The sequence below is a fragment of the Copidosoma floridanum genome, unplaced genomic scaffold (assembly GCF_036245765.1).
Source record: "Copidosoma floridanum isolate Cflo_tuat_1 unplaced genomic scaffold, Cflo_Japanese_pri ptg000030l, whole genome shotgun sequence".
Classification (NCBI taxonomy): Eukaryota; Metazoa; Arthropoda; class Insecta; order Hymenoptera; family Encyrtidae; genus Copidosoma; species Copidosoma floridanum.
In genome coordinates, this window is record NW_028321907.1 from 16,331,303 (window position 1) to 16,355,914 (window position 24,612).

The 24,612-nt window shown below is 44.3% G+C and overlaps 3 protein-coding genes across 3 annotated transcripts; all 3 read right to left on the reverse strand.

Annotated features, from left to right (window-relative positions):
• Nucleotides 1-1,212: 1,212 nt before the first annotated feature.
• On the reverse strand, nucleotides 1,213-5,041 carry LOC106639655 (uncharacterized). The gene has a single exon (XM_089596225.1). It carries the CDS (start codon nucleotides 5,039-5,041, stop codon nucleotides 1,304-1,306), a length of 3,738 nt encoding a protein of 1,245 aa, XP_089452351.1. The 3' UTR covers nucleotides 1,213-1,303.
• Nucleotides 5,042-9,391: 4,350 nt separating this feature from the next.
• Nucleotides 9,392-11,481, reverse strand: LOC106639611 (F-box only protein 39). Its single transcript, XM_089596847.1, has 7 exons — nucleotides 11,290-11,481; nucleotides 10,906-11,150; nucleotides 10,676-10,840; nucleotides 10,370-10,596; nucleotides 9,835-9,993; nucleotides 9,597-9,761; nucleotides 9,392-9,525 (listed from the first exon to the last, which is right to left on the reverse strand). Exons 1-7 carry the CDS (start codon nucleotides 11,479-11,481, stop codon nucleotides 9,392-9,394), a joined length of 1,287 nt encoding a protein of 428 aa, XP_089452973.1.
• Nucleotides 11,482-12,650: 1,169 nt separating this feature from the next.
• On the reverse strand, nucleotides 12,651-24,411 carry LOC106639621 (putative peptidoglycan muropeptide transporter SLC46). Its single transcript, XM_014353319.2, has 6 exons — nucleotides 23,333-24,411; nucleotides 17,172-17,273; nucleotides 16,289-16,426; nucleotides 15,637-15,720; nucleotides 15,037-15,193; nucleotides 12,651-13,448 (listed from the first exon to the last, which is right to left on the reverse strand). The coding sequence occupies exons 1-6, from the start codon at nucleotides 24,378-24,380 to the stop codon at nucleotides 13,250-13,252; spliced, it is 1,728 nt and encodes a 575-aa protein (XP_014208805.2). The 5' UTR covers nucleotides 24,381-24,411; the 3' UTR covers nucleotides 12,651-13,249.
• Nucleotides 24,412-24,612: the final 201 nt, after the last annotated feature.

The window sequence follows — 24,612 nt, forward strand, 5'->3', positions numbered from 1 at the left end:
TAAATGGATCTTTGTCGAATCGAAGCGATAATTATTACAATAAACATGTACAAAATATTAGAAAATGTTGAATTATCCAGGCACACGTATAATAGAAAGGTATTGGACAAAATAAAATAAATAGCGTCAAATTTTTTGTACCTTAGAAAAATTCCGTCAAAGTTTTTTGAAAGAATAAAAAACTTATTTAGTTGTTCAGTACGATTAAGTTTGTGGAATAAATTGTTTAACATAAAAATCTTTACACCCGTACATTTTTAAGTATTCAATTTCTTTTGTCATCAAACTCGGTGAGAGACCGTTTTGAAGTTTCACTTCTGCCGGATCCTGAGAATAATTTTTTTTTTTCTTTACAATGCAGGAGCTATAAAATGTTATTGAAAGGCTTCATAGTAGAGATGACTGAATTTCCAAGACGATGCTTGCTCGTAGTAATTAATAATCCAGTTGCCACAGTATCGTAGTCGTAAATATGCTTCTAAAGTAGACAATTGCAAACGTAATATATCTTAGCTTTGCAGCTGGTGTTTTGATAAAATGTGTGATGCTTGCGGCTAGATGCCAAAACGATGATATTAAACGAAATGATTTCAAATTCCAGCAAAGCGGATGAAGATCCACTAATGATGTTAGACAACGACGAATTCAATAAAATCAAGCAAGAAATCATCGATTCCTTTCAGCCAAGGTAAATAAATAAAATTACACGTATACATACAACTCTCCCATCCGTATATCCACGTTTACCTCGTCGCCCTACACACATGACACGTACACATGTACATATACCAATGAACGCAGCTTCGACGACCCGGATCGCATGTGCCGCATGTGCGGCCAGAGCTTCGCCTACGTGAAACACCTGGTCGAGCACTTGTTCGCCGCCCACGGCATCGATCGGCCCTTCAAGTGCGAGCAGTGCGACAAGGCGTACCCCCAGCGTTTCATGCTCAACGCCCACGTGCGCCGACAGCACGGGCCCACCCCCGTGATAACCTGCGCCCACTGCCAGTACTCGACTCGCGACAGGATCAAGCTCGAGCGGCACATTCGCAAGGTGCACGGCCACGAGCTACCCGGCATTGCCGCTGCCAACAGCAACGCCACTTATCGCCAGGTAAGGAACAACGACGTGTTGGATTCATCAAAAAAACCAAAAAAAAAGCATTTTATATTTTATTACATAATTCCTTTTTTTCCCACTTCCTGTACATACATGGGTAAATAATACACTTTCGGAAATCATACAATTGACGTTCGCACGACCCCCGGACGATCGATCGAGTATAATGTACACACATGCTCAGAGCCAAGTCTCGCCGGCCCCGCTGAGCAACATGTCCAAGTACGCCTGCACCGCGTCGTCTTGTACACCGCGCAGAAGCGCTATCACCGCCTCGTAGTTGTCAGCGTCGGCGTCAACGCTCAGGGAACCGAGTAATAGCACAGCCAAGAGGCTGCCGACGCGATCTCCGCTGCGCGTCAGTCCCTCGACCACACCGAGCTGGTAACTCGGGGCCTTGCGCTGCTCGCCGATGATCTCCTTCAACGACCTGGCGACGTCGTGGGTGACGACGTCCGAGTACTTGTCGACAAAGTGCCGGGCGCAGGCGACGCACCGGCTGCCAAAGTCCTCCGCGGATATCTTGCGCGAGAGCACGTACTCCCTGTAGAGGCTCAGCCGGATCCTCGAGGGCAGCGCTTGGTGGTCCTTCAAGGACGCCTGCAACAGCTTCAGGAAGCTGTCGACCACCTGCTGATTCCTGAATGGTGACTGCCCGTACTCTAGCTCCAGCACCAGGGAGACGAAGAACTTGTGGACGCTCTCGTCGGCTGGGTAGTAGCCGGGCTTGTCGGGGTCCGGCTGGCCGCACTGGTCCAGGATGAGCTTGACCAAGCCGGCGACGACTTGGAGCCTCTTCGGGAACTCGTTTTCCTTGGCCAGCAGGAGGTAGTGGGCCACGGCGAATCTCTGGGCGACGCGGTTGACGTCGGGTGTCCCGGGATTGAAGAAGTATCCGGTCAACACGCGCGTGACGACCTCCTCGGAGAGAAAGGTCGTGCGCTTGGCGTCCAAGCTCTCGATGAGCGAGCTGACGATGTTGTTTTTGGCGCCAAGGGGTAGACCCTTGGCCGCGAGCACCTCGACCGTATCCAGGTACTCGGCCACGTAGTCGGACAGGTAGAGCCTGTGCACGGCGCCGAGGTTGTCGAAGAGGCTCGACAGCGCCACCAAGTTGTTGGCCGTGCTCTGGCGCATGGCGTTCCTCGCGAGTTCCCAGCTCCTCTGGTTCGGGGCCTCCTCGAAGACGCGCAGGATCATCTTAGTCACGACGAAGCGCAGTCCCGGGTTCGTCTCTCCCTCGTACTGCTGCTTGAGGAACTTGAAGTACTCGTCCAGGGGGGCGGTCAGCTTGTACAGCCGGATGCCCAGCTTCTTGGCGGATATCTTGGGGCTCTCGGTCAGCCGACGCGAAAAGTTTGACATACGTTCGGCGGAGACGCGTTGCGCCAAGGAGGTCAGGGTGGACTCGGCGTGCTGGATGAACTCCGAGTTGACGAAGCGCAGCAGGAAGCCGAGCAAGATGGGCGGATTGGCGAGCTTCAGGGCTTGAAGAATTTCCCTGGTGTGGGCAAACTTGTCGCGAGCCCCCTCCTCGCTCACGTCGACCTTCAGCACCTCGTAGACGTTGTCCAGGGTCGTGAGCAAGATCTTGCCGAGCGAGTCGCCCTCCAGGAGGATCCCGAGCACGATCACATAGCCTCTGTCCTTGATCCGGGCTACGCTGCGCTCAACAAACCTCACGGGTATTTCGCTGTGCCACTTGGTGGCCGCGATGAAGCGCCTCGCCGCTCTGCTACCGTCGCTCATCGACAATTTGTCAACCGCCTGCTGCAGGTAGGCCTCCCAATTGAGAAGGATCCGCCTCGGATCGTGCCTCAAGAGAGCCATGGCTCTGCCGGACTCGATGTCCTGCACCTCGTCCGGGTCGTTGATCCTCGACGCGTAAAACTCCGGGAAGCTCTTCTCCACGAGCTCGCGGAGCACGCGCTTTCGGTAGGACTGGCGCGCACTCGCGTCCGAGAGGAGTGTGACCACCGTGGACTCTAGCCACGGGACTAGCTCGATCCTCCACTTGCCCTTCTCGAGCTCTCGACGCTCTTCCGCGCTTTTCCGCCTCATCGTCTTCTTGGTCAGCGGGTAGTGTCGTTTGTTGTAGGCGTCCATGGATTTTAGAACCTCCAGAGCCACGGACACTTGGCGGTTCGAGTCCTTCCAGACCTCGTGGGATTCCGGGTACTTGATCGAGGCCGTGCTGAACATCAGCTCCATGCCACGTCTCTCGAGCTCGCGTCCGCCACCATCGACGACGTTCCAGTTCGGGAAGCAGTGCTCGATCTTGATCGCGAGCAAAAAGGCGATAGTCTCCTTTGGGCAACTGCTCTCGTCGCCGAGGCTCAGGTAGTACCGGGCCGCGTTCTCGAGGATCCACTCGGTCGCGCCGAGCTGGGTCGAAAACAGCTCGCCCTTGGCGTGGACGTGCCCGATAATTCTCATGATCGTGCCCCAGTGGCGGTCATCGAGGAGCTGGACCATGGTCGCCCAGTGGAACTGCAGGGCCTGGAATATCGCGCCCAGGGTCGACATTCTCTCGTTCTTGTGCGTGTTGTGGTAATAATTGAGCACCTCCAGCAGGTGGTCCGGGCTTCGGTACACCTTGCACGAGACCACCATGGACACAAACGCGGCCTCCCTGTTGGCTGGGTTACTCAACTCGCGTATCTCGCTCTTGAGCCCTGGCAGCAGTTTCCCAGGGGGCAGGTACGATCTTATAACCTTGACCATCTCCGGGAAGTCCCTGTGCGTCTGCATGTTGCGCTCAGCCAGGGACTCCCTCTCCTCGGCCGACAGCAGCTCCGCAAACTTGGTCTTCTGGGTCGTGCAGAACCACTTGTCGATCGGGAAATCCGCCTTGTAGACCTCCCTGTACTTTTCCACGATCAACTTGACTCTGTCGCCGTGCTCGTAGTGGTCCAGGTAGTCGAGCATCTCCTCCAGGTCGAAGGCCTCCCTGTCGGTGTCGAACAGGTTCTCGAACATCCGCTCAAACTGCTCTCTGTCGAGGGTCTTGCTGACCAGCTCCAGGGGCAGCAGCTTGAGGTAAACGCGGGGCTTTTCCACCAGCACGTCCTTGAGGCTCCTAAAAAAGTGCCCAGCCCTCGTTTTGGAAAGCACTAGGGCCCTATCTGGAGTCAGCTCGTACAACTGTTGGAACACCCGGGGATGCTTTTTCACAAGTTTCGGAACGAACGAGTCGTAGGTGAACACCCTGACGTCTATGATTTTCCGGTCCCTTGCGTTCTCCTCGTTTTTCGGGTTGGCCAATTGCAGGTACCTCAAAGCCACCGAGGGCTGCCTATCGTACAGCTTGTCGAGCATGCCGACGGTCAGGATGATCTTGTGCTCGAGTATCTTGTCGTAGACGAAGCCGGGCGAGCACGCGACGAGCAGGGGCACGGCGAGTTTGTAGCCGTAGGCGTCGGCGAAGGCCTCGAAGAACTGCTCGGCCTTGAGCTCGTGGCCGAGGAGCGAGCGCGCCAGGTTCCTGGCGATGGCTCGGCGCGTGCGCAGCGACACCCGTGGCAGGAATTTGTAAGTAAAGTACTGGGCACTGACGTAGCTGTTGGCGCCGTCGAAGAACCAGCGCGCGGCCAGGGCTACCTTGTTCACCGTGGGGTCCTCCGACTCGAGGCTCTCGATGACGAGGTCCTTGTTCCCGAGGGCGTTGCCTATCACCGCGCGCGCCAGGGGCACCAAGCCCGCGGGGACGTCGCGGTACTCGTGCTCGAGGGCGACCTCGTTTTTCTCCCGAATTTCGGTGATGGTGGCTAGCAGCAGCGCGTTCAGCTCGGCGCGCTTGCTCCCCGGGGTTTTGCCCTTCAGCGCCTGGATCGCCGACAGGTAGGGCGTGTCGTGCAGGCCCTCCTTGTTCTTGAAGAAGTCCTGCACCGACCTCTGCAACTGCGACACGAGAGACATTGCGATATTATTGCACGTCCATCCGTGTACATAACCAATGGCTCGGTTTGTTTATATACTCACCGAGTTGCACAAGTCCCATACCGTCGCTGGCATCCTCGTGATTATTTTTTTCGATACTGTTGCGTTGATGTCGATTGAACTTGAATTTCGAAAGATTTATGCCTTGTTACATTTTCACGGGAAATTTGTGCCTACTCTACTCCATACCGAAACCTTTAAAAAAAAAAAAAAAAACAATAAACTGAGCAAAGGTCGATTAACAGGTGTGAACATAGGCGAGTACTTTACCTGTATATATTTTTCAACGAGCTATCGTCTACCGAATTTCGAACGTCGTACAACTCATCTGCTGTTGCACCACCGGCGCGTTATCCGCAGTGATTTTTCGCGACTGGGCGTAGCTTTTTAAATTGTTGCTCTTGGGGGCAATATCGGCAATCTTGCTGCGAGTAAAGGTTAGACTATCTATACACGCGAAAAGCACACACATATTCATATACACGTGCAGCAGTTGACGATGATAATACTTCAAATGACTCATCGAGCGCGAGTATAAGAGTCACGCGTTGTTGCGCTATACGTGCAAAAGTGTAATTTACGTATTGTTGATGTATTGTATAAAGGTACAGTTATACGTACGCGAGTATTGATTAGCGATACAATCGAGGAACGTTGGTCGGTGAATAAATAAACCGTATTTTCACCCTCGTGTTTTTACACGATGCCTCCGAAACGAAAATGGCATTCTCGTTATTGATAAAAGTATATACCCGTATATTTTTGGCGCTTCGCGCGATACGTCCGAGGTTCGCATTGTTTATCGCACTGTTTACCGTTGCGCAAAAACTGGCAATATTATTATCGTCACAAGAGAAGACACACGAAACTTACGGGTACGCCGATCGAAGAAATGTTATTTCAAATAAAATACCACGTGAAAACAATTCCACGCCGATCAATAACATTAATTGTTGTTATCCGTTATCCATTGCAACGTCGTAGTGTAAAAACGCAGTTTATTGATCGGAAACTTTCCCAATGTATCTGCACGTATATTCATACAAATTAAATAAAAAAAAGTTCCAAGTACCCCAGTTTTTTTTTAAATCGAAAAATTGCCACCGCAATTGCAATAATACCTCGAGAGCACTTTGAATATACCCATATATATGTATATGTATGCTTGTGATTGAAATAAAAAAGCAACGAAATGATGTGACGATGATTTTGCCCACAGCAGCAGGAGCAGCAGTACTACGAGGTGACGAGTTTCCTGCGCGACTTTGAGTACATATCGCGGGGCGAGCCGATCCCGAAGAAACGGGGCCGGCCCCCGAAAAGCCGTGCCCCGCGCGCCGCCCAGACCTACCTGTGCGCCGACTGCGGCAAGGAGCTCAAGACGATCAAGGGCTTTCAGATCCACACGCGGCTCCACACCGGCGAGAAGCCCTACTCGTGCAAGGAGTGCGACAAAAAGTTCTCCTGCGAGGCCCTCCTGCGCACCCACAGCGTCACCCACACCGGCGAGCGCCGCTACGTTTGCGAGATCTGCGACAAGGCGTTCACCCAGAGGTCGACCTTGGTCGTGCACAAGCGTTACCACAGCGGCGAGCGACCCTACGTTTGTCAATTCTGCAAGCGCGGCTTCGTCACCAGGTTTCTCCTCAAAAACCACGTCAAGATCTGCAATCCCACTAAATCTTACCATTACTAATTTCGGGCCATACGTCCGACAACATAATAATTATTATATACTACGTGATGTTGGGCCACGTTGCGAAAACCGTACAATCATGCTTTTGTTTCTTCATTCGGGGTGGTAGTAGGCAATTATTATTTTTTTTTTTTCTACCCAAAAACCTTTCAGTGTCTTTTTTTTAAATTTTTTATCGCCGTGCGAATTTTAGGAAAATGAGAAACGAGACGAGTATGGTATAGGGAAAGGTGGCATGTCGTTTTCACCAAGCATATCATTGATTTATATCATTGTCGATTTTGGGAAACCGCAATATCAAAGAATGTCCTAGAGATTTGCTCTTTAGTTGGGTAAGATCCATATATTCATAGGTTTTCATCATATCGAGTCGAAGGAAAATTTTAATAATAAAATCTCTTTGGGCTATTTTTACTCGTTCGCTTGAAAGTCAATTTATCGATTGTGCTGTATACTCTGATGAAAAGTAGTTATATTATATAGTAGTAAATAAAACCACTGTGTTTATCTGATTCGTGACATTACAAGTTCAATGGTGTAGTAGTTACATACAATATTGATAAAAACTAGGTGAAAAGTGTGAAAGTTGCCTTGATTACAAAAAAAAAAAAAAAAAAAAAAACAACAGAAAGTTTAATATTTCGTTCATTAGCAACTAATCGTAAATTTACTAAATGGTAAAAACTAATGAGGGCTGTTTTTTCAGTTCCTTGCATCCTTTGTGCCATGGGTTCATTGAATATGCCTTAATATTATTGAATGATGAATATGATAATATCTATAGTGAAGAATATTTTTAGCTGATGTAATATTACGTGCTCAAGTGTCCTATGATCTGCCGAAGCGTGCCAAAACATTCCACAATGTGCCAAATTCGTGCCATCAAAAAAAAAAAAAAGAAAAAAAAAAAAATCACAAGATCCTTGTTATTGAACATGCACTTATTGCTTGCACAAATTCTCACTCACGATAGAGTACTATTTTCGTTTAAACTAGTCCTCACAATGTTTGGCCCTACCTCTAGCATAATTTTTGCATAAAAACTTATCTGTTCAGTGCAATATAGCTTCCATAAATTTTTATTTTACTTTGATTTCTTTTTTTTTTTCTTACTTTCTATTTATAAATGTCAATTTTAAACATGTAAACGCAGAAAGTATTTAGGAAAAAGTAATTTTTTTAGCTTCAATTTTTCAAATAATTATTAAGAGACGTAAGTAGCTGTAGTTTCTATTCCGTAAAAAGTCAATGACGAATGAAAGTGAAGAATACCAAGTATATTTAGTATCTAGTCTGATAGCGTAGTAATATTCCGTGAAAGTATAATACATATAAAATCAAAACCTTCGACACATCATGACATTATATCAAAGTAGATGCAATAATTAGATGGTTTAAGCAACTATTTATCAAAATTAAACGTATCATTGATTGTTTAAACATACATATTGTACCCAATATCAGTTGTATTTAAGAATAAGATACATATACTTATAGACTATTCCAAAGCATTTAACTTAGTCTAGTAAGTCGATGAAAATACGTATGAAACCGTAGGTTAACTATTATGAGCCAAAGATTTTAATCAAATAAGCAAACTGAAAAAATTTTCTTGTCAAAAAACAGTATTATTTTTATGAGATACATTTTTTAGTTTACACTATTTTACTGTAAGAAAAATGTTCAAGCATAGTGACGACTATTATCATGATTTTTTTTTTTTTTTTTTTTTATGACCTGTTATTATATGCAACCATGTTCAACAATGTCTAGTTATATTTTATAAAGAAACTGCTAAGCAAACATGAAAGTTAAACAGTACAATAAAACTGAACAATACTTGAATATATAATCATGAAAAAAATAAAATAATAATAATCAACTAACCCTACCAGATCGATGTAATAAAAGTACTAACGTATTTTTGTGTTAAAAGTAAAGCACTAGGATGCCTTGATTACATTGCCTGTCATTATAAGTGCATTAAATATACAAGTAAAGCCTTGAAAATTATTCAATGTGCACTTAAAAAATAAAAAATTTTTTTTTAATGTGTAACGATTCGTAGTTAAATTTTAAGCATAAAAAAACATAGAAGTTTTTCAAGTGTCTATATTGTATCGTCAGATAATCGTCCGCTTACAAGTGCCCATTAGATTATATAAGCGTATAATACTCGAATCAGTGTTGACAAATAAAAGCTTACGACAAGCACGAAATGGAATGCCTTTTATAAATCAATTTTAAATTGCGAGATAATTTTTATATTGATATTTTCGATGATACACAAATAAGTACACACACGTTTCTTCTTTTTTTAGGAATCAGTAAATGCACAAAATCGTATGAACTAACTTCCTTCGCAGTTGAGACTAAAATCAAACTTCAAACGTTCCTCCATTTTTTTTTACGTTTATCAAGCGAAAAAGTATGAACTGATGAGCCGTCGTGATTGAAAGTATAAGAATGTAGACATAATATATGTTGTTTATTAATATTAATGTATCAAAAAAAAAAAAAAAAAAAAAAAAAAAAAAAAATGTATACACAAAAAATACCAAATAAAGACACACTAAAACGACAAAAGCGTGCGGCGATTCATTTCCCGTGTCCAAAGTAAAAGATGGGCCGTCCTAGAGGGAATTTTCGATGCGCAACTCGATTCCTCCGTCGTGCATCTTTCGACCGAACTGATGATCGATGCTCTGCAGGAGCGCCCGATTTCTCAAGCTGACGTTTTTCGGCTTGACGTGGATCGACTGGAAATCTGGAAAGGCGATTTCACGTGTCAATCCGTTCGATGAAAAAGAAAAACCATATTCGTAACGACTCGCTCACGCGTCTTTCGATCCGCTTGCAGTTGGCAAATGTCACGAATCGTCTCGAGGTTCCGTACGATTCCGTCGTACTGCACGTGCTTGAGGTGCTTACAGCGCGTCAGGAGGGACACTATCAGGTCGTCCAACATCTCCCGATTGTTCCTCAACTGAAGCATTACCTCGGCTGTAACGTCAAACGCGCGTTGGAGGTGCCATTCATTGCAACGTTTTGCTCAATCGTACGCTTCAAGTGTTACCCAGAGTCTCGGTGTACTGATTGATCAGAAGCCCGACGGTGGCGCGAAAATTGCGCGATCGGCTCTGATCCCAGACGTGGCCTCCGTACATCTGGAATTTGGCGAGCGGCACGCTAGGCAGCAGCAGGTAACTCATGTCCTCGTGATGCGGTATATTGACTGAGATACAACCATTATTCCAATTTCCAAAAGAAGACTAATATATTATAGGGTACCCTGTGCCAAAAATATCAATGCTAAAATCACTCGTTGATTACATAGTTGATTCTGCGTTGATCCCATGTTAGCATTAATTATAAGTCGATAACGGTAATTTACTTTAAAATAATGCTTTTTTTCGTGTTAGCATTGCAGTTGCAATTCAAATAAATGCTTTCAAAGCTTATAACTTCAATTTAGTCAAGTTGATGATAAATGAACGTTGATTCAACTTCAAATCGGCATTTATTCAACATGGAATCAACGTAGAATCAACGATGTAATTTGGCATTGATTGAGGATTGATATTTTTGATGGAGCACACAACGGGCCTCACTGATGGTGTAGGAGACGGCGAGGTGGGGACAAGCGTCGACGAGGGCGTGCCATGCCGAGTTGCCGATACGGTGCTGCCTCGAGTCGGAGTCTCGCACGAACACGTGCAGGGTGAGCAGGTTTTTCGCCGCCCCGCGTGCCAGGGCACCCAGTGCGGCGTCCGACAACGCCGGGTAGTCCAAACTCAGGTGCGAAAGGTTTTCCAGGCGCCCGAGCAGCTTCAAGTACCTGACCCCCCCATCCTCGAGTTAACGATAGTGACATTGTCAAACAATTAATTAGAACAAAGGGGCCCTGCATTACCGACCTCGAGCTGCTGTACGGGGTCAGCCACTCCTTGAAGGCGCCCTGTAGGTCTAACGACTCGAGCCGAGCTCCGCTCACCTTTGCTACGACAGCGAGCAACCTTAAGGCGTCCGCCAGGCTAAGGTTCGCATTGATCAGGCTCAAGGTTTTCAGATTCTGTTGGCCCCTGGGAACGAATAAACAGGTTTTTTTTTAATTTATTTATCTCTACTAGGTCGTTTGTACACTCACGCCAGCAGATTCGCCAGTTGGAAGAGCAGCTGGGCGCAGTTGCCCCACTTGCGTCCGTATGCCCAGTCGGTAAGTACGATCTCCGTGAGCTGTACCCCCTGAGCCAGCACGAGGCCGACAAAGTCCGAGCCGGCGTCCACCTGCTCGCAGCAGCGGGATACTCGCCTCTCTTGATTGCACGAGCTGCCGTTGTAAGGTCGCGACCAGGCGAGCTCGAGGCTGCGCATGTGTTTCCCATAATTTATCTGGTGGATGAAAAAATTCGCACTCATTTACACGTGCTGACATAACCTTTGATTACCAACGTGTTCGCGACGAATCCCAACAAACTTTGTGGGTTGGTTCGCCGTACCTAGATAAACGAGAATAACATATGGAACCAACCGCAAGCTCAACGGCGAGAAGGTCGCCAAAGCCGAGGTCCCGATCGATGTTGACTTTGCAGCGTCGCCAGAGACAGGGCGAGGCGAGACAGCGAGCCCAGTGGGGGCAGACCCGGGCCACGCTCACCCTGTCCCGGCGCTCCAGGTAGCCAAAGATTTGGATGAGGATCAACTCCGGCAGCTGTTCCCACATGATGACTCTTCCTCCTCCTCCTCCTCCGCCTCGTTGATGCCGGTCCAGCCGGTCTGCATTATCGACCGGGTCGCGTCGATCGCCCAGCTTTTTCTTTCTTTCTTTCTTGGACTTTTCTTGCGTTGGCGACGCTGCTGGGATTCCTAGACGCACGTCCGGTGGAAGAGCTTGCAGTGACTGCGGTAGGATCGTTTTGTTTTGATCATGTGAACATTGTTCGATGAAAGCACGATTGTGTTTTTTTTTTTTTTTTTTCCCCTCGGGAAAATCTCGATTTTTATTTTACTGACCACGGAGAGAGCGGGTACTGCGAATATACGAGCTAGACGTGACTGATTTCAAAAATATTTTATTATTTTTCCACAAATTAGGCCTTCTCGGCAAGATAGCTTTCGGATCGTTATCGTTAACACTCCAAGGGCACTATATACGGTCCACGTATTCATACAATTGCGAATCATTCGTGAGATAATGTTATTTAAAAGGCTTTGAAGGTATATATAAACGTATATAATACTCACGATTCTTCACGATTCTGCCACTTTTGACGCGTTAAATCTTAAAATAACCTTTTTTTATATATTTATATACAATGTAAGGCCTACTCAGTAGTGCGTAGTGGTTGACATCTCGATTGAACATCTCGATTGAACATCTCAATTTGTACGATAAATTTAATTAAGTACACTTGTCTATTTACAATAATAATGATAATAATAATAATAATACAACTGTAAAGAGGATTAATTTTGGGTCTCGTGACGCGTGACATTATGCTGTACGTTGTAGTTTTCGTAGTTTGTATGATTACCGCATAAAAATACTATTTTTTTTTTTTTTTCATTCACAAAGAGTTGCACACATTAAAGTCTTTTTGACAAAATTTCGGTTTTGTAACTAATCGTCGCGTTAAATATAAAACATTTTCAATGCACATCATCTGATATCTCTATATTTGTCACGTTCGGAATCGTCCTCCATCATCATCCCTCGAAGGATATCTAGTATCCGTTTACACCATTTAATCCTACCATTCGTAAAATTATTTCCTATACATAACGCAAGTTTCAGAAATGAAGTTGTTCAATACTTGATACGTCCCTAAACATCATTCACAACATAATACTATGTGCCACGTGATACGTACTCTGTTATTGCACTTATAGAAAAAAAAAAAAAAAAAAAAAAAAAAAGAAATATATCAATGTACAAACATTGTTCCGTAAAAATTATTTCATACTTTTGTGGTGTGAGGGGTGCGAAGGGGGGGGGGAGGGCCAGTCGTACGTGCACCTATCGTTGCCAAATGTGTGTATAGGTAGAGGCATCCGTATAATGTATAATTTATCACTTGTTGTGTATCATTTTAACATCAATCAACAATTTTTTTTTCTTTTTTTTCTTCAATGCATAGCATTTTTTCTCTTTCTTTTTAATACGTAGGTATATTGTATGTGTATATATATTAACAAAATCCTACTCTCAAAGCAGGTCGACCCCACGAATCCATGGGGATTTGCAATATGTGTATATTAAAATTTGACATCTCACTTTCTAACAGATAACATTGAGTCAAAGTCGTTACGGAGAAGGTCACTTCCCCACTTTACAACGCGCGTACAATCTCACCTGACCGCGCAGGTCACTCCCCAGCTTTAATTACACGCGATTGCAAGAGCTGGGGGGGGAGGAGGGTCCCCCTTATTTGGTATTCTTTTACAAAAACTCATAGTTCGCAAAAGGAAGGGTAAAAGGTGAAGAGGGTCGATCACAGTTTTTCGGACTCAAAGGCCGCGTTGACGATACCGGCGACCGGTTGCTCGGACGTTGGGGCGTTCCTCGCTTTGTTCGGCGTTAGACCGTTTTCCAACCTGCTCTCCTGCTCGAGCTTGTCCTTCAGTTTGGCCGCCATGGCCTGCTGCTCCCGATCCAACGCGTCGTCCTTCTTGTGCTCGAAATACAGCCACCTGCGGATTTATCGTGACGATTATCGACTCTTTCTCGGGTGGATCACACTCAATCGATGGTATCATCAGCAGATCGGTTCATACACGATTTGTACTTTTTTTCATTAGTTCTTACCCATTTTTCATCGTTTGCACACTGACAAAAAAAAAAATAAACAAAAGGACTGTGCTGGAGTGGTAATCTGGTGTCATTCCATTATCTAGGAACTTTTTACGCTGGCCAACTTAATTTTTACCATTTCATTGCTATAGACAGTAATTTCTATTGTACAAACAGTAAGTATTTTCACTGTACTTACAACAAAAGTTACTATCCTAAATTGTAAAAATTATTGTTTAAATAGTAAAAATTCTCTAGACGACCGTACAGTACCAGATTATCATTCTAGCACAGTAATTTTTATTATTTTTTTCTCTCAGTGCAACGTCGGGGTGACACGAAATTTTTTTTCTTCAAGATCTACAACTTGTTTAATTTATCAATAATTTCTCGGTACTGCAGGTAAAAATACCTTTCACGGTGTTTTCGCGTGTCTAATTAATTGTTAAAAAAAATTCTCAATCAGGCGCGTATTAAATAATTCACTTCATTGGCAATTCGAAAACGAGGTTCCCGTCATCCACGGAAAATCTCGGTGTACAACAACACGACGATGAAAACGCAAATGAGTCGACACCGATTACACAATGACTTTCCACTCCCGATAAAAGAGTATATATATATATATATGTATCCTTCGTTTGAATGCAAATGACGCAGGTATACGCACATTTATTTTCGGGACGACGCCGCGCACAGGATCTATTTTCGAAAAGACGATTCGAGGCTCTTCTCGGCGATTATGCTCTTCGCGTCTTTCTCGGTGACGGCAACGGCGGACGCGCGTCTTCACATCTGTGATAGGCCCAATCACAATAAATCGCTCATTATTACGATTCTCGTCACGTTCCGATGCGTATATATACCTATACACTCGCACGGCGTACACGCTTTGTCACGCGCTTCGAAACTTTGTAATTTTCACGATTCCGTGTAATGTTTTACCTTCTTTCTCGAGGCAATTATCAACACGCAGGACGGTGATTTCGATGGCGCCCAAGGAGAGGAAAATTGAAAAGAAAACGGAGATTTTATCGACGCGCCAACGCAGCTAGAAGGTCGGGACAAATGCACCGGAGCGGCCACGAGTGCGCAATAAAAAGCGCAAGGCTGGTGCAGGTGTCGGAGGTGCGAAAATTGTCAAAACAACTCGATTAAATTATTGTCGCGGTGTGCATGTATAGTTTGTCATTGTTGCCGCGAATAGCGCGCGCGTGTGTTTTATGTCATCGTTTCCTAGTTTTTGCCGATCCATCTCTCGATTTATAATTTACTTTCAGTTGTAAAAAAAAAAAAAAAAAAAAAAAACCTATTACAGCCGGGCAAATATAAATTACATTCGCCGTAAAACCAAAAGGTCGAACCGAGCGCGGTAAAAACTCTTGGAAACGAGCGTTGATTCCGCCAACATGTATTGTAAGGTCTATAACTATATAGAGATGGAAAAAACAAATGAAACAAATGAAACAAAGGTCGTGTAAGACTTACAGGAAGGCCAGGACACCGGGGATCATGAGGCCCGAGCCGACGAGAAAAAACGTGCCGGGCAAACTGTGTACCGTAGCTCTGTAGATGAAGCTGTAGGTCGGCCCGTACAGCAGCGGCACTATGGCTTCGCACACTCCGAACAGCGAGTTCACCTTGCCTGAAAAAATTTTTTTTCTGGTTGCTTTTTTTTCTTTCTCATACTTATATACTCATCATATGCTCTGGAAACTGCGCGCAACAGTAGATACAGCCGTGATCGGTAAGGCGTCAAAATAAGGATAAACGACGTACACCTATACACTCGACAACTCGAGTATAGTCGAGTTTATGGAGAGTACCAAATTACCAAAGTCGATCGTGTATATATTATTGAAATACTTCGATGGGTGCGTATATTGATACATAACAAAGTCTATACGCGTATATATCCGGTGCCGGCTCGAAGTAGACATAATACATCGGAGACTGAGATATCAGCTGGCCGCGCGTCGTTGGGGCCAACACCGAATGAAAAGAGAGTTGACAATCAAGGCCACGGCCTCGTGTATCACTCGTCGCTCAAATGATAGGAATAACAGTATAGGTTGGGGTTAAACTTACCGAGCTCGTCGGGTGTCACCAGTTTCGAGGTTATCGAGCGCATGACGATGAACGACGCGCCGTTCAGTATCTCGAGCAGTGGTGCTGTCAACAACAGGTGATGGGCGTAAAGATCATTTTTTGGGTGCGTTTGAATCCCTTAACTATATACGCGTACCAAAGTATCCTGGCGATCTATTTTTCTTTCTTTGCCGTTTAAAAGTCACATTGATAAACAAGGCTTTTCCGTGCCAATTTCGTTGGCCAAGGTAATAATTTTTTGAAAACCGAGTTTTTATAAGTTTCCCCATAAGCGACCCTGTTAAAATGACTGAACTTTGAAATTCAATATCTCGGAAACGAAACAGACGAACCTATTGAAATTTTAACAGCTTTATTGTAACAACAATAAGAACGTCTGGTTAAAATTTCAAAAAGATTCATCACAGGGTTCTATCTCTACCAAACGTCCTTAATTGGGGTGAAAACCTTGAGTTGTTTTTTTTTTTTTTTATCGTACACGCGGGTAGAAAAATCAGATCGCCAGTAGATAACGACGGTATCCGGTCAGACACGTCTGACAATGCGATCTTAATGACTCTTTGAGTTACGGCACAAAAAATAAAAAAATAAACACAACGTAACAAGGAAAAAAAAAAAAAAAAATACTTACCAATATACATTAAAAGATCCGTGGTAGCAAAGGCGTAGACGAAGCTTGCCAAGATTTTGCTTATACAGCTGAGTACTCCGAGGAGGGCGTCGTCCATTTTCAACACGTGGCTGAAGATGCCCACCGCGAAGAGAGTACCTGAGGAATTTCCCCTTAAAATCAGATCCTTTGGTCACTAGCTACACCCCGACACTTTTTTCTTTTAATATCAATACTAATATCTACCGCGGACATTGTGTATCCACTACAAGAAAAAAGGATATTAGAAAGAACAAAAAAACAATAGAAAAAAAAAAAAAAAAAAAAAAAAAAAATAGTTTACGGCACTCGTGATTTCATCGATTTGCATCTTTTGAAACAATCAGCATTTGCTAAGAAGGCCATATACGTAGATCGACAATTGTAATACGTTTGAGCGCTGTGGTGAAGTTTATACAGAGTCGCCGTACCACTACCGGGTGAGCTATTATCGCGTAACAGAAGATCGATCAGTGGTATAATGAATCGGAGGAATGAAACATTAAATAATCGACCCGTAATCGGTAAGATTTTAGTTCCTGGTTGAAAAAAAAACCCGATAATCTCTTACGTAACGGCGTTAAAAGTCCATATCCTTGTCCATACCGATCACTTTTCATTTATTTTTCCGATGCATTTGGAAACTAAAAACGCCGCTTCGTTTTTCTCAGTGGACTCGAGAAATCGGTAATTAAAATGTACGCAAAAGTAATTTGAAAAGTACGTAAACAAATATATATATATATATAATGTATATAAAAGTGCAAAAAGTTACGCAACATCGCGATCGGACAGGTGCAAAAATTTTGAACGCAAAGACGAGCGCCCGCGACATTTGATGCATAAAAATCGGTGTGGCACTTACCCAAGAGATTCGTCACCATGCAGTAAGTCGAGAAGACGCTGAACTGCACTTCATTCCATTGGAAGCGATACCTCGCGAAGAGATACAGCACCGCCATTTCACCTGCAACGCACACATGTATTATTTATTCACAGTCGCGATTCTATTGATTCGGACGTAACTGCATACGCGCGCCAGTGAAATTCGCCGATACCTCGCCACATTTTCATAAAACACGTTCCATCGGATCAATTAAGAGCCTGAAAACTCGTGTAAGCGATGCCTCGCGAGCCGAAAAATGTGAAAAATGTGAGAGCCCTTGCGTTGGCTACCGATCGCCGGTGATTTAGAGGAGCGACGCTGTGAAGAAAACCGATGTGTGTACCCCCAATGGTATTCCTCTCTTACTCTCTCTTTCTCGCCCGTGGAAGGATACTTTATTGCTATCGTAAGCAGCCATGATACCGTGGAAGAGAATTTTCTTTACGTTTTCGCCCCTATAGCGCGCATATACGTGTACGCTTCATCAAGTGAACGTGTAATCTGGGAGAATCGGCGAAAGAGTATGCGGTTCATTGGCGCTACTGTGAGCGCATGAAAGTGCATCTTACGAGCTGGAATCTGTTTCTTTTTTTCAATAATTTTTTTTAAGTGTATTAGCTATGAAAACATTCTCCATCGTTATTTCGTTCAAAATGACAAGAAAAAAAGGAAATAATTATAAAATCACGAAAAAACGACATAATAGAAGATCATTTTGATTCGCGCATTATGAAACTTCAGCGAAACATATTTCCTTTTTTTTTTGCTTGTCAAGTCCTTGTTCTTTAATTGTCAGTCGGACGCTAATACGACAACCAGAACGCATCTGTAAACATATCCTATACGACTGACAACTGGAAAACAAGGACTTTGGTAACAAAAAAGGTCAACATTTCGCTGCAGTATTCTCGTATGTACGTAGAAAATTTTTAATTTGTTTTTCTACATAAACTCAAAAATAACACCTCGAAATAATTTTTTTTTTTTTTTTTTAGCTAAAGATACCATAAATTTGGTTTTACAACATAATATTGAACAAGAAATTCAGTTTGAACAATATCTGATCGTATATAATTGCGACTTGCAAGGCGAAAATTTCGTATATACTTACATGGCAAACGAAAAAGTACTTATAGCCATTTTAACAAATGTTAATGTACGATGTACGACCAAAATTAATGCAGTACGATATCTGTATATACGTATATACGATATACTTGTTACTTTATACTTACGTACGTATGGTCCAAAAACCTTTTCAAAGGCATTTCGACCGACTCGCGTAAAAATACCGATTGTGCAATTCAAGGTGGGCAGTATTAGCCACGAAACCCACGTGGTTCGTTCCTACACCACAGCTATATACGCATTTACCTATTGTACGTACCCGCAAGCCGGAAGCGATCGGTATAGCGAGTCGATTCGACGCTCGCTTGGTTTCTCCCTCTTTTTTTTTTTTTTTTTTTTTTCCTCCAACTTCATTTTCGGCAGCCTTTCGCAAACATAATACCTTTTATGCGCCAGACGCGTTTTGTGACGTAACACTTGGTACATACATACGCGTGGGCACGAAATTGTCGCTCAGTGCGTGTGTGTTTACGGCTTACGCAATGGCTAAACCAAGTATCAGTTCTCGATTGAGAATCGCGAGTTGCGAGTTCGTTAAACAAAAGTAATAATGATAATAATTTTATTCAAACCACCGCATGATAAAAATACAAAAATACGGGTAGGGGTCAAGTGAGCTAGTGTTATTTTTTCGGTTTATTGAAAAGCTCTCAAGCTTAATGAAATATTGAAAGTAACCCTTTCGAGAGGAATACCAAGTAAATACCTTCTAGTACGTTTTTTTTTTTTTTTTTTTCAATCGGCAAAAGCCTGTTCTTCATTAAAAAATAACGATTTTTTCATGTACATGGGTGCTTTATCTGTTTTTGCAAACCCAAGCCTCCGGATCAATTATCGGGTATCGGTATGGTTATGCTCACACGTTGCGCTCGACGTACTTTTGCTTTCATCAAAAACCCCCTGAAAATTCCGCTACTAGTATCTTCACGTAATAACTGTCACGTTTTTTTAGGGAGAGAAAGAGTCGCAAGTAAAACTTATACGTACGTCATCGTCGTCATCATCATCATCATAATATCGATCGCGTATACAGCTGGATGTCGTCACCCGATGACTTCCGGTATTTCAAATTACTATCAAGTGGCACCTTTTATCGCTTTTTTTTTTTAATTCGTAATCATCTTTCCTTCTCAGATGTAAGGATGGAGGTAGATATACTTCACTTACAATACATTTTTATTTACGCGCGCACTTCTCACCTCAATATGAGTAGAATGTTATTCTTAATATCGATACCTCATTAAATTGGCTATTTGAAATTTTTTAGTAACTTATATACTTTATAGTAAATAATTTGATCAAGTAGATTAATCGAACATTATTTGTCACTGTAATTTAGATGTAAAAGTGCGTAGACATGGACAACGTTGTAAAAAAAATTTTTTTCTAATAATGACGTTGTATTTAAAATTAGATACTATTTTTCAGAGATGATTATTATGAATGTTAAATATTACTTTTTATTTACTGCCAAAAGTTTTTAATTGCAGTTTTTCAAGTACAGTATACAAAACAAAGTTTACGTATTTTAGTAATACTAAAATATTTTAACCATAATAATTTGAAAAAAAAAAATGTATTTTTAATACAAATATACTTGGAAAAAATTATTCAAAATATTTTATTCTAATACATATGCATTTTTAACAATTTAGTTAAATACAAGTGTACATTAAGTATTTTAAAATATGTTATCTTAAAGTTTTCCATCAAATAAAAATATATTTTATGATTTATTTTAGATTCTTTCAACAAATGCATTTTCAAACGTCTCCTTCAAATATGGTATAAAAATGAATCACGTTGAATTTCAATTTAAAGTATTTAAAACAGTAAAATTAACTAAAACCGTCGTTGAGTAAATAGTTTAAATAACACTTCTACGAAAACGAAGAATTTTACAAGAAAATCATAAAGCATTATAATAAAGTATTTAACAGCTTCAATGTAAATTAAAGTAAATCGATCAAACATTTCCATCTACTTAGCGCAGAGATGTACATCAACAAAAATATCAATGTACAGTGCTATAGTTAAAAAAACTGATATGAAGGGGTGAACGAAAAATTAATGTTATCAACGACTCGTAACAACATCGATAACTCATGGTATTCGATGAACAACGAATTCTCTCGAGGGTGAGCAAAGGAAAATCGGAGAAAAAGGAATTTCCATTGCAGGTTCTCGGTACACACCTCCTATATACCTTCGTGGAATAAAGGGAGAGTTGTTCCTTCGCCGGTCGAAGATCCAGCGCCGGCATGTTACATCACGGGATGCTTCCCTCCCCCCCTATAACCCTCCAACTGCAGCAGCGATGAGGTCGTTATAGCGGAATAGCATATTCCATTGCACACGCGCGCGTTGAGCATTTTTTTTTTCAAAAACTCTTCGCCGAAGACGAGGTCCCGACCTGCAATCTCGAGGGGTTGTAAGCAGCAGTGGTTCACTTGTAACATTGCGTGGTTACTGGGATGATCACCTTCGGTACAGGCACATGTATAAGGAATGGCACAGTGGGTAGTGGTTTGAAAATCCTTGTTTTTTTTTTTTTTTCGTTTTTTTTACCAGGAAAGTACGAAGGATTTTTCGTTGCGTGTGCATTACGGAGATGGTTGAGTAATAGACCGATATAGCGTATAGAAAAGTGGCGGTTGGGAGAGCCGAGATGGATAATTATTTTGAAGCACTGCTTATGATGTCTTTGAGTGGCTCGAGCACCGTAACGATTTTATACGCGTGGGGCATGAAGTGCGCGTTTCAGGTTGATAAGTGAAATATTGTGTGTTTCCTTGTATGAGCTGTATTTTTTTTTTTTTTTGTATGATTGAGACACGCGCTATTCAGTAGCCGGTGAAAAATTGGCAAAATATGTAAACAAGAAACCGACCCGATTCGATCGATTTTTCGGTGAAAACCAAACAAGCAAACGAACGAGTGAATGAATTATTCATAAAAAAAATTCTAATAACGAAACAGTTGGACAACGGGCTGTTTTGTATCCGTTGTTGGCTTCCAGAAAATAACATTATCGCGCATAATTAAAACGTCGAAAGATGTATAAATAGTTCCAAAGACAAGGGGGTATCGGGAAAATGTACACATTATTCCCAAGAATTTCAAGCACTCGCATCGCACGCGTTATGCATGTATGTGCGCGCGATATAAAACGACGCCGACGCTCGAGAGGAGGCGAGAGATCTGCCGCGGGCACTTTTACTCGAAATACAGAACTGCATTTTCACGTTACGCTCTTAAACGTGTTTTATAACATTGCTTAACGGTTTCCTCGCGATTTTTCTCCCGCCGCTCGCTCGAAACTCGGAGGAAGAAAAAAAATCGGCATTTTCTTCCTCTTCCTTCTCCTTCGCGATTCTTGGGTGGAAAGCCACTTTGAACCGAAAAACCAACGTTGTTGTAGGCGAAGCAAAATAGTTTTCCATGATCGGCAAGAGAAACCGGATCAACCGATCGGAAGCTGTATTATTTCTGAACTGCCGATACGTGCGTATGTATGTGTCACCCAGAAACCCCCAAAAGCGAGAGACAGTGCGATAAGTAGGTGTATAGCTTATGAATTTTTCTCGACGCACAATTTTTCACGAGATTACGGTTGTAGGTACGGTTTCGCAAACCGGTTCGGCCGACCGGCCCTTCCCTCCACCTCCCGCCCGGTCGAAATACGCCTATGGACCACACCGATGATCTCCCGCACGCGCCCACTTGCTCTGCCCCCCCCCCTTTTTTTTCCTTTTTTTGGGCAAACAGAAATTCGCGGGATCCCGAGACAGCCGCGACCGGTTCCCTTTGCTCTCCACTTTTCCCCCGCGCTCCGTCTAATTGAAAGCTCGCCGCTGAATCATGTCTCTATTCGAGCACTGTTTAGTGCATCTTGGTTTTTTTTTTTTTGTCTCGGACTTTAAATTCGGCTTTAACGCGTTATCGCATAATCCAATGGTGCATGTTTTAACAGGGAGTCCCGTGGTATAGTCAATTACGCGTAAGCCACACGAGTAATTTTCGTAAACTTTTGGGTAATACACGTGGACCTCAATGAACCGTACCAATACATCACATAGAGAGGGGGGGGGGGGTCGAAAGTGGACGGAAAGATAAGAAGAGTGAGCTGATACAGTGAAAAGAGTATTGAAGAGCTTTTTTTTCATTGCGATCGGTTACGCGAATGAAAAAGCCAATGAAAAATCGGCTGGTTTGATTTTTGTCTGTCCCAATAACCCTCGCCTCGTGACTAAAGGACGGCGCGTTCAACCTTGACACCTTTGTATTCAATATACCGATGTAAGATACGCAACAGAGGCACCCAAGTTCACGATCAAGGTCTGGCACAGTTTCGCGGGATAAAGGCGCGTAGTTCGACTTTGTTTGGTCTGCCCTGCGACCCGAGGACGAAGATAACGACGACGGAGAGGACAGCAGCGATTGTTAAATTACACGGGAGCGAAAGACGCCCCATTGAAACGGCCATTAGCACTCGCATTGACCCGATTGCGCGGGCCCTTGATCGGCATCGTATTCGGACACTTTGTTTTTCTAGCTGCCGTACACACACACACACACACACATACACGGTACTCGCGAACGGAAGCGAAAGCGCGAGTTGAATGACAACTGTTGCGCAACGGAGAGCAGTGGAAATCGAGCCCGGAATTTTCGAGAGGAGATCGCGATGCGTCAAAAAAGAGGGAAAGAGGAGCTCTGATTACACGCTTTTGTTCGGGAGCTCTTTTTTTTTATTCGCAGAGTCACGCGAAAAGTTACACGCGAAGGACCTTGAACCATTAACGCGACCGCACGTAATTTCGTTCCTCCAACGATAATCAACTGCACTCGTCCGTCCGTAAGTGCACACGTAATCGAGCTGCCGGTGCTTCTTTTTCCACAAACCCGATGAAAATTTGCCGATCATGCAAAAAGGCACTATTGCCCGTCCCGCGATAATCGTCCGGCAAAGGACACGATACTTGCAGATACGATGGATATATGGCACTAACCGTACATGGGGCCAATGAGGACCATGACGATGAACATGAGCACCATGACCCTGCGCCTCCGGTTCCTCGGGCCGTCCCTAAACGCCACCCTGAACGTCTCCCGCACGTGCCTGATGGCGAAGAAATCGGTAAGCCCGGCCCAACAGCCGGTCCTGCTCCCCTTGGTCGGTTCGCTGCTCTGCATAGCCTTTTTCCTCAACTCCAAGGCCCTCGGCGACTCCTTGATCACCACGAGGCCGTACACGAAGCTGAACACGTAGCAACAGGCCGCTATGCCGAACACCCCATAAAACCCGAGCTTGATGTAAAAAACCCCCGACAAGGCCATACCGATCGGCACCCCGAGACTGAGAAAGGCATTTGCCGCGCCTACGCGCACCGTCCGCGACTCGACGCTCGTCACGTCCCCGATGTAACTGAAGGTGCCCATGATCATGGTGAACCAGCCCCCGGTCAGGGCCGGCCAAAGGGCCTCGCACAACCCGGCCACCTCCATCGGCAGCTCGTAGAACCAGTAAGTGCACGCGATGAGGCTCACACTGGTCATGAACTCCCCGACGATCGGCAGCATCATGCACGGCTTGCGCAACCCGTTCCGGTCGCTCCACGCCCCGGCGAACACTATCAGGATCGAGGGAAAGAAGCTCTGCACCGCCGTCTTCCACGTCTGCATGCCGGCCACGAGCTGCTGCACCGCCGTCTCCTCGGCCTCGAGGTTAGCGGTCACGTTGCGGGCCGACAGGGCGTCGCACACGCCGCTCGGGTAGCCGAGGTTCACCTTGCACGCCTTCTCCAGGTTGAGGTTCTGGGTGGCCAGGGACGCGAGTACGCTCGGCATTATGTAGAACGCGACCATCGGCTCGACCGTTATGTTGCTCAGGATGTACCAGGACTTTTGCCGGCCGCTCATGCTCGTCCAGTCGAACTTGCCGTTGTTGTTGTTGTTGTTGTTGTTGTTGTTGTTGTTGTTGTTGTTGTTGTTGTTGCTGCTGCCGTCCAAAGAAGGGCGGTGCAGGGGATCCTCCACAGGTTTGTCCGGCTCCCTCATCCTGGCACTGTTTATTTTATTTATTTTTTTTTTTTTTCCCCTCCCCCTGTGTGGGTCAAGGACGATAACTGCCCAATGTGTTTAACCACGGCAACAACAACAAGTGCGACGATGAAAACAACAAAGTCCTGGCTGTTGGGGAGCGCGCGCTTTAATTGTGGTGCGCGTGTGTGCTCTCACTGGCCAGGCTCGCCGACTGCAGCGGCTGCGAGAGACTGCGCGCTGCTGCACC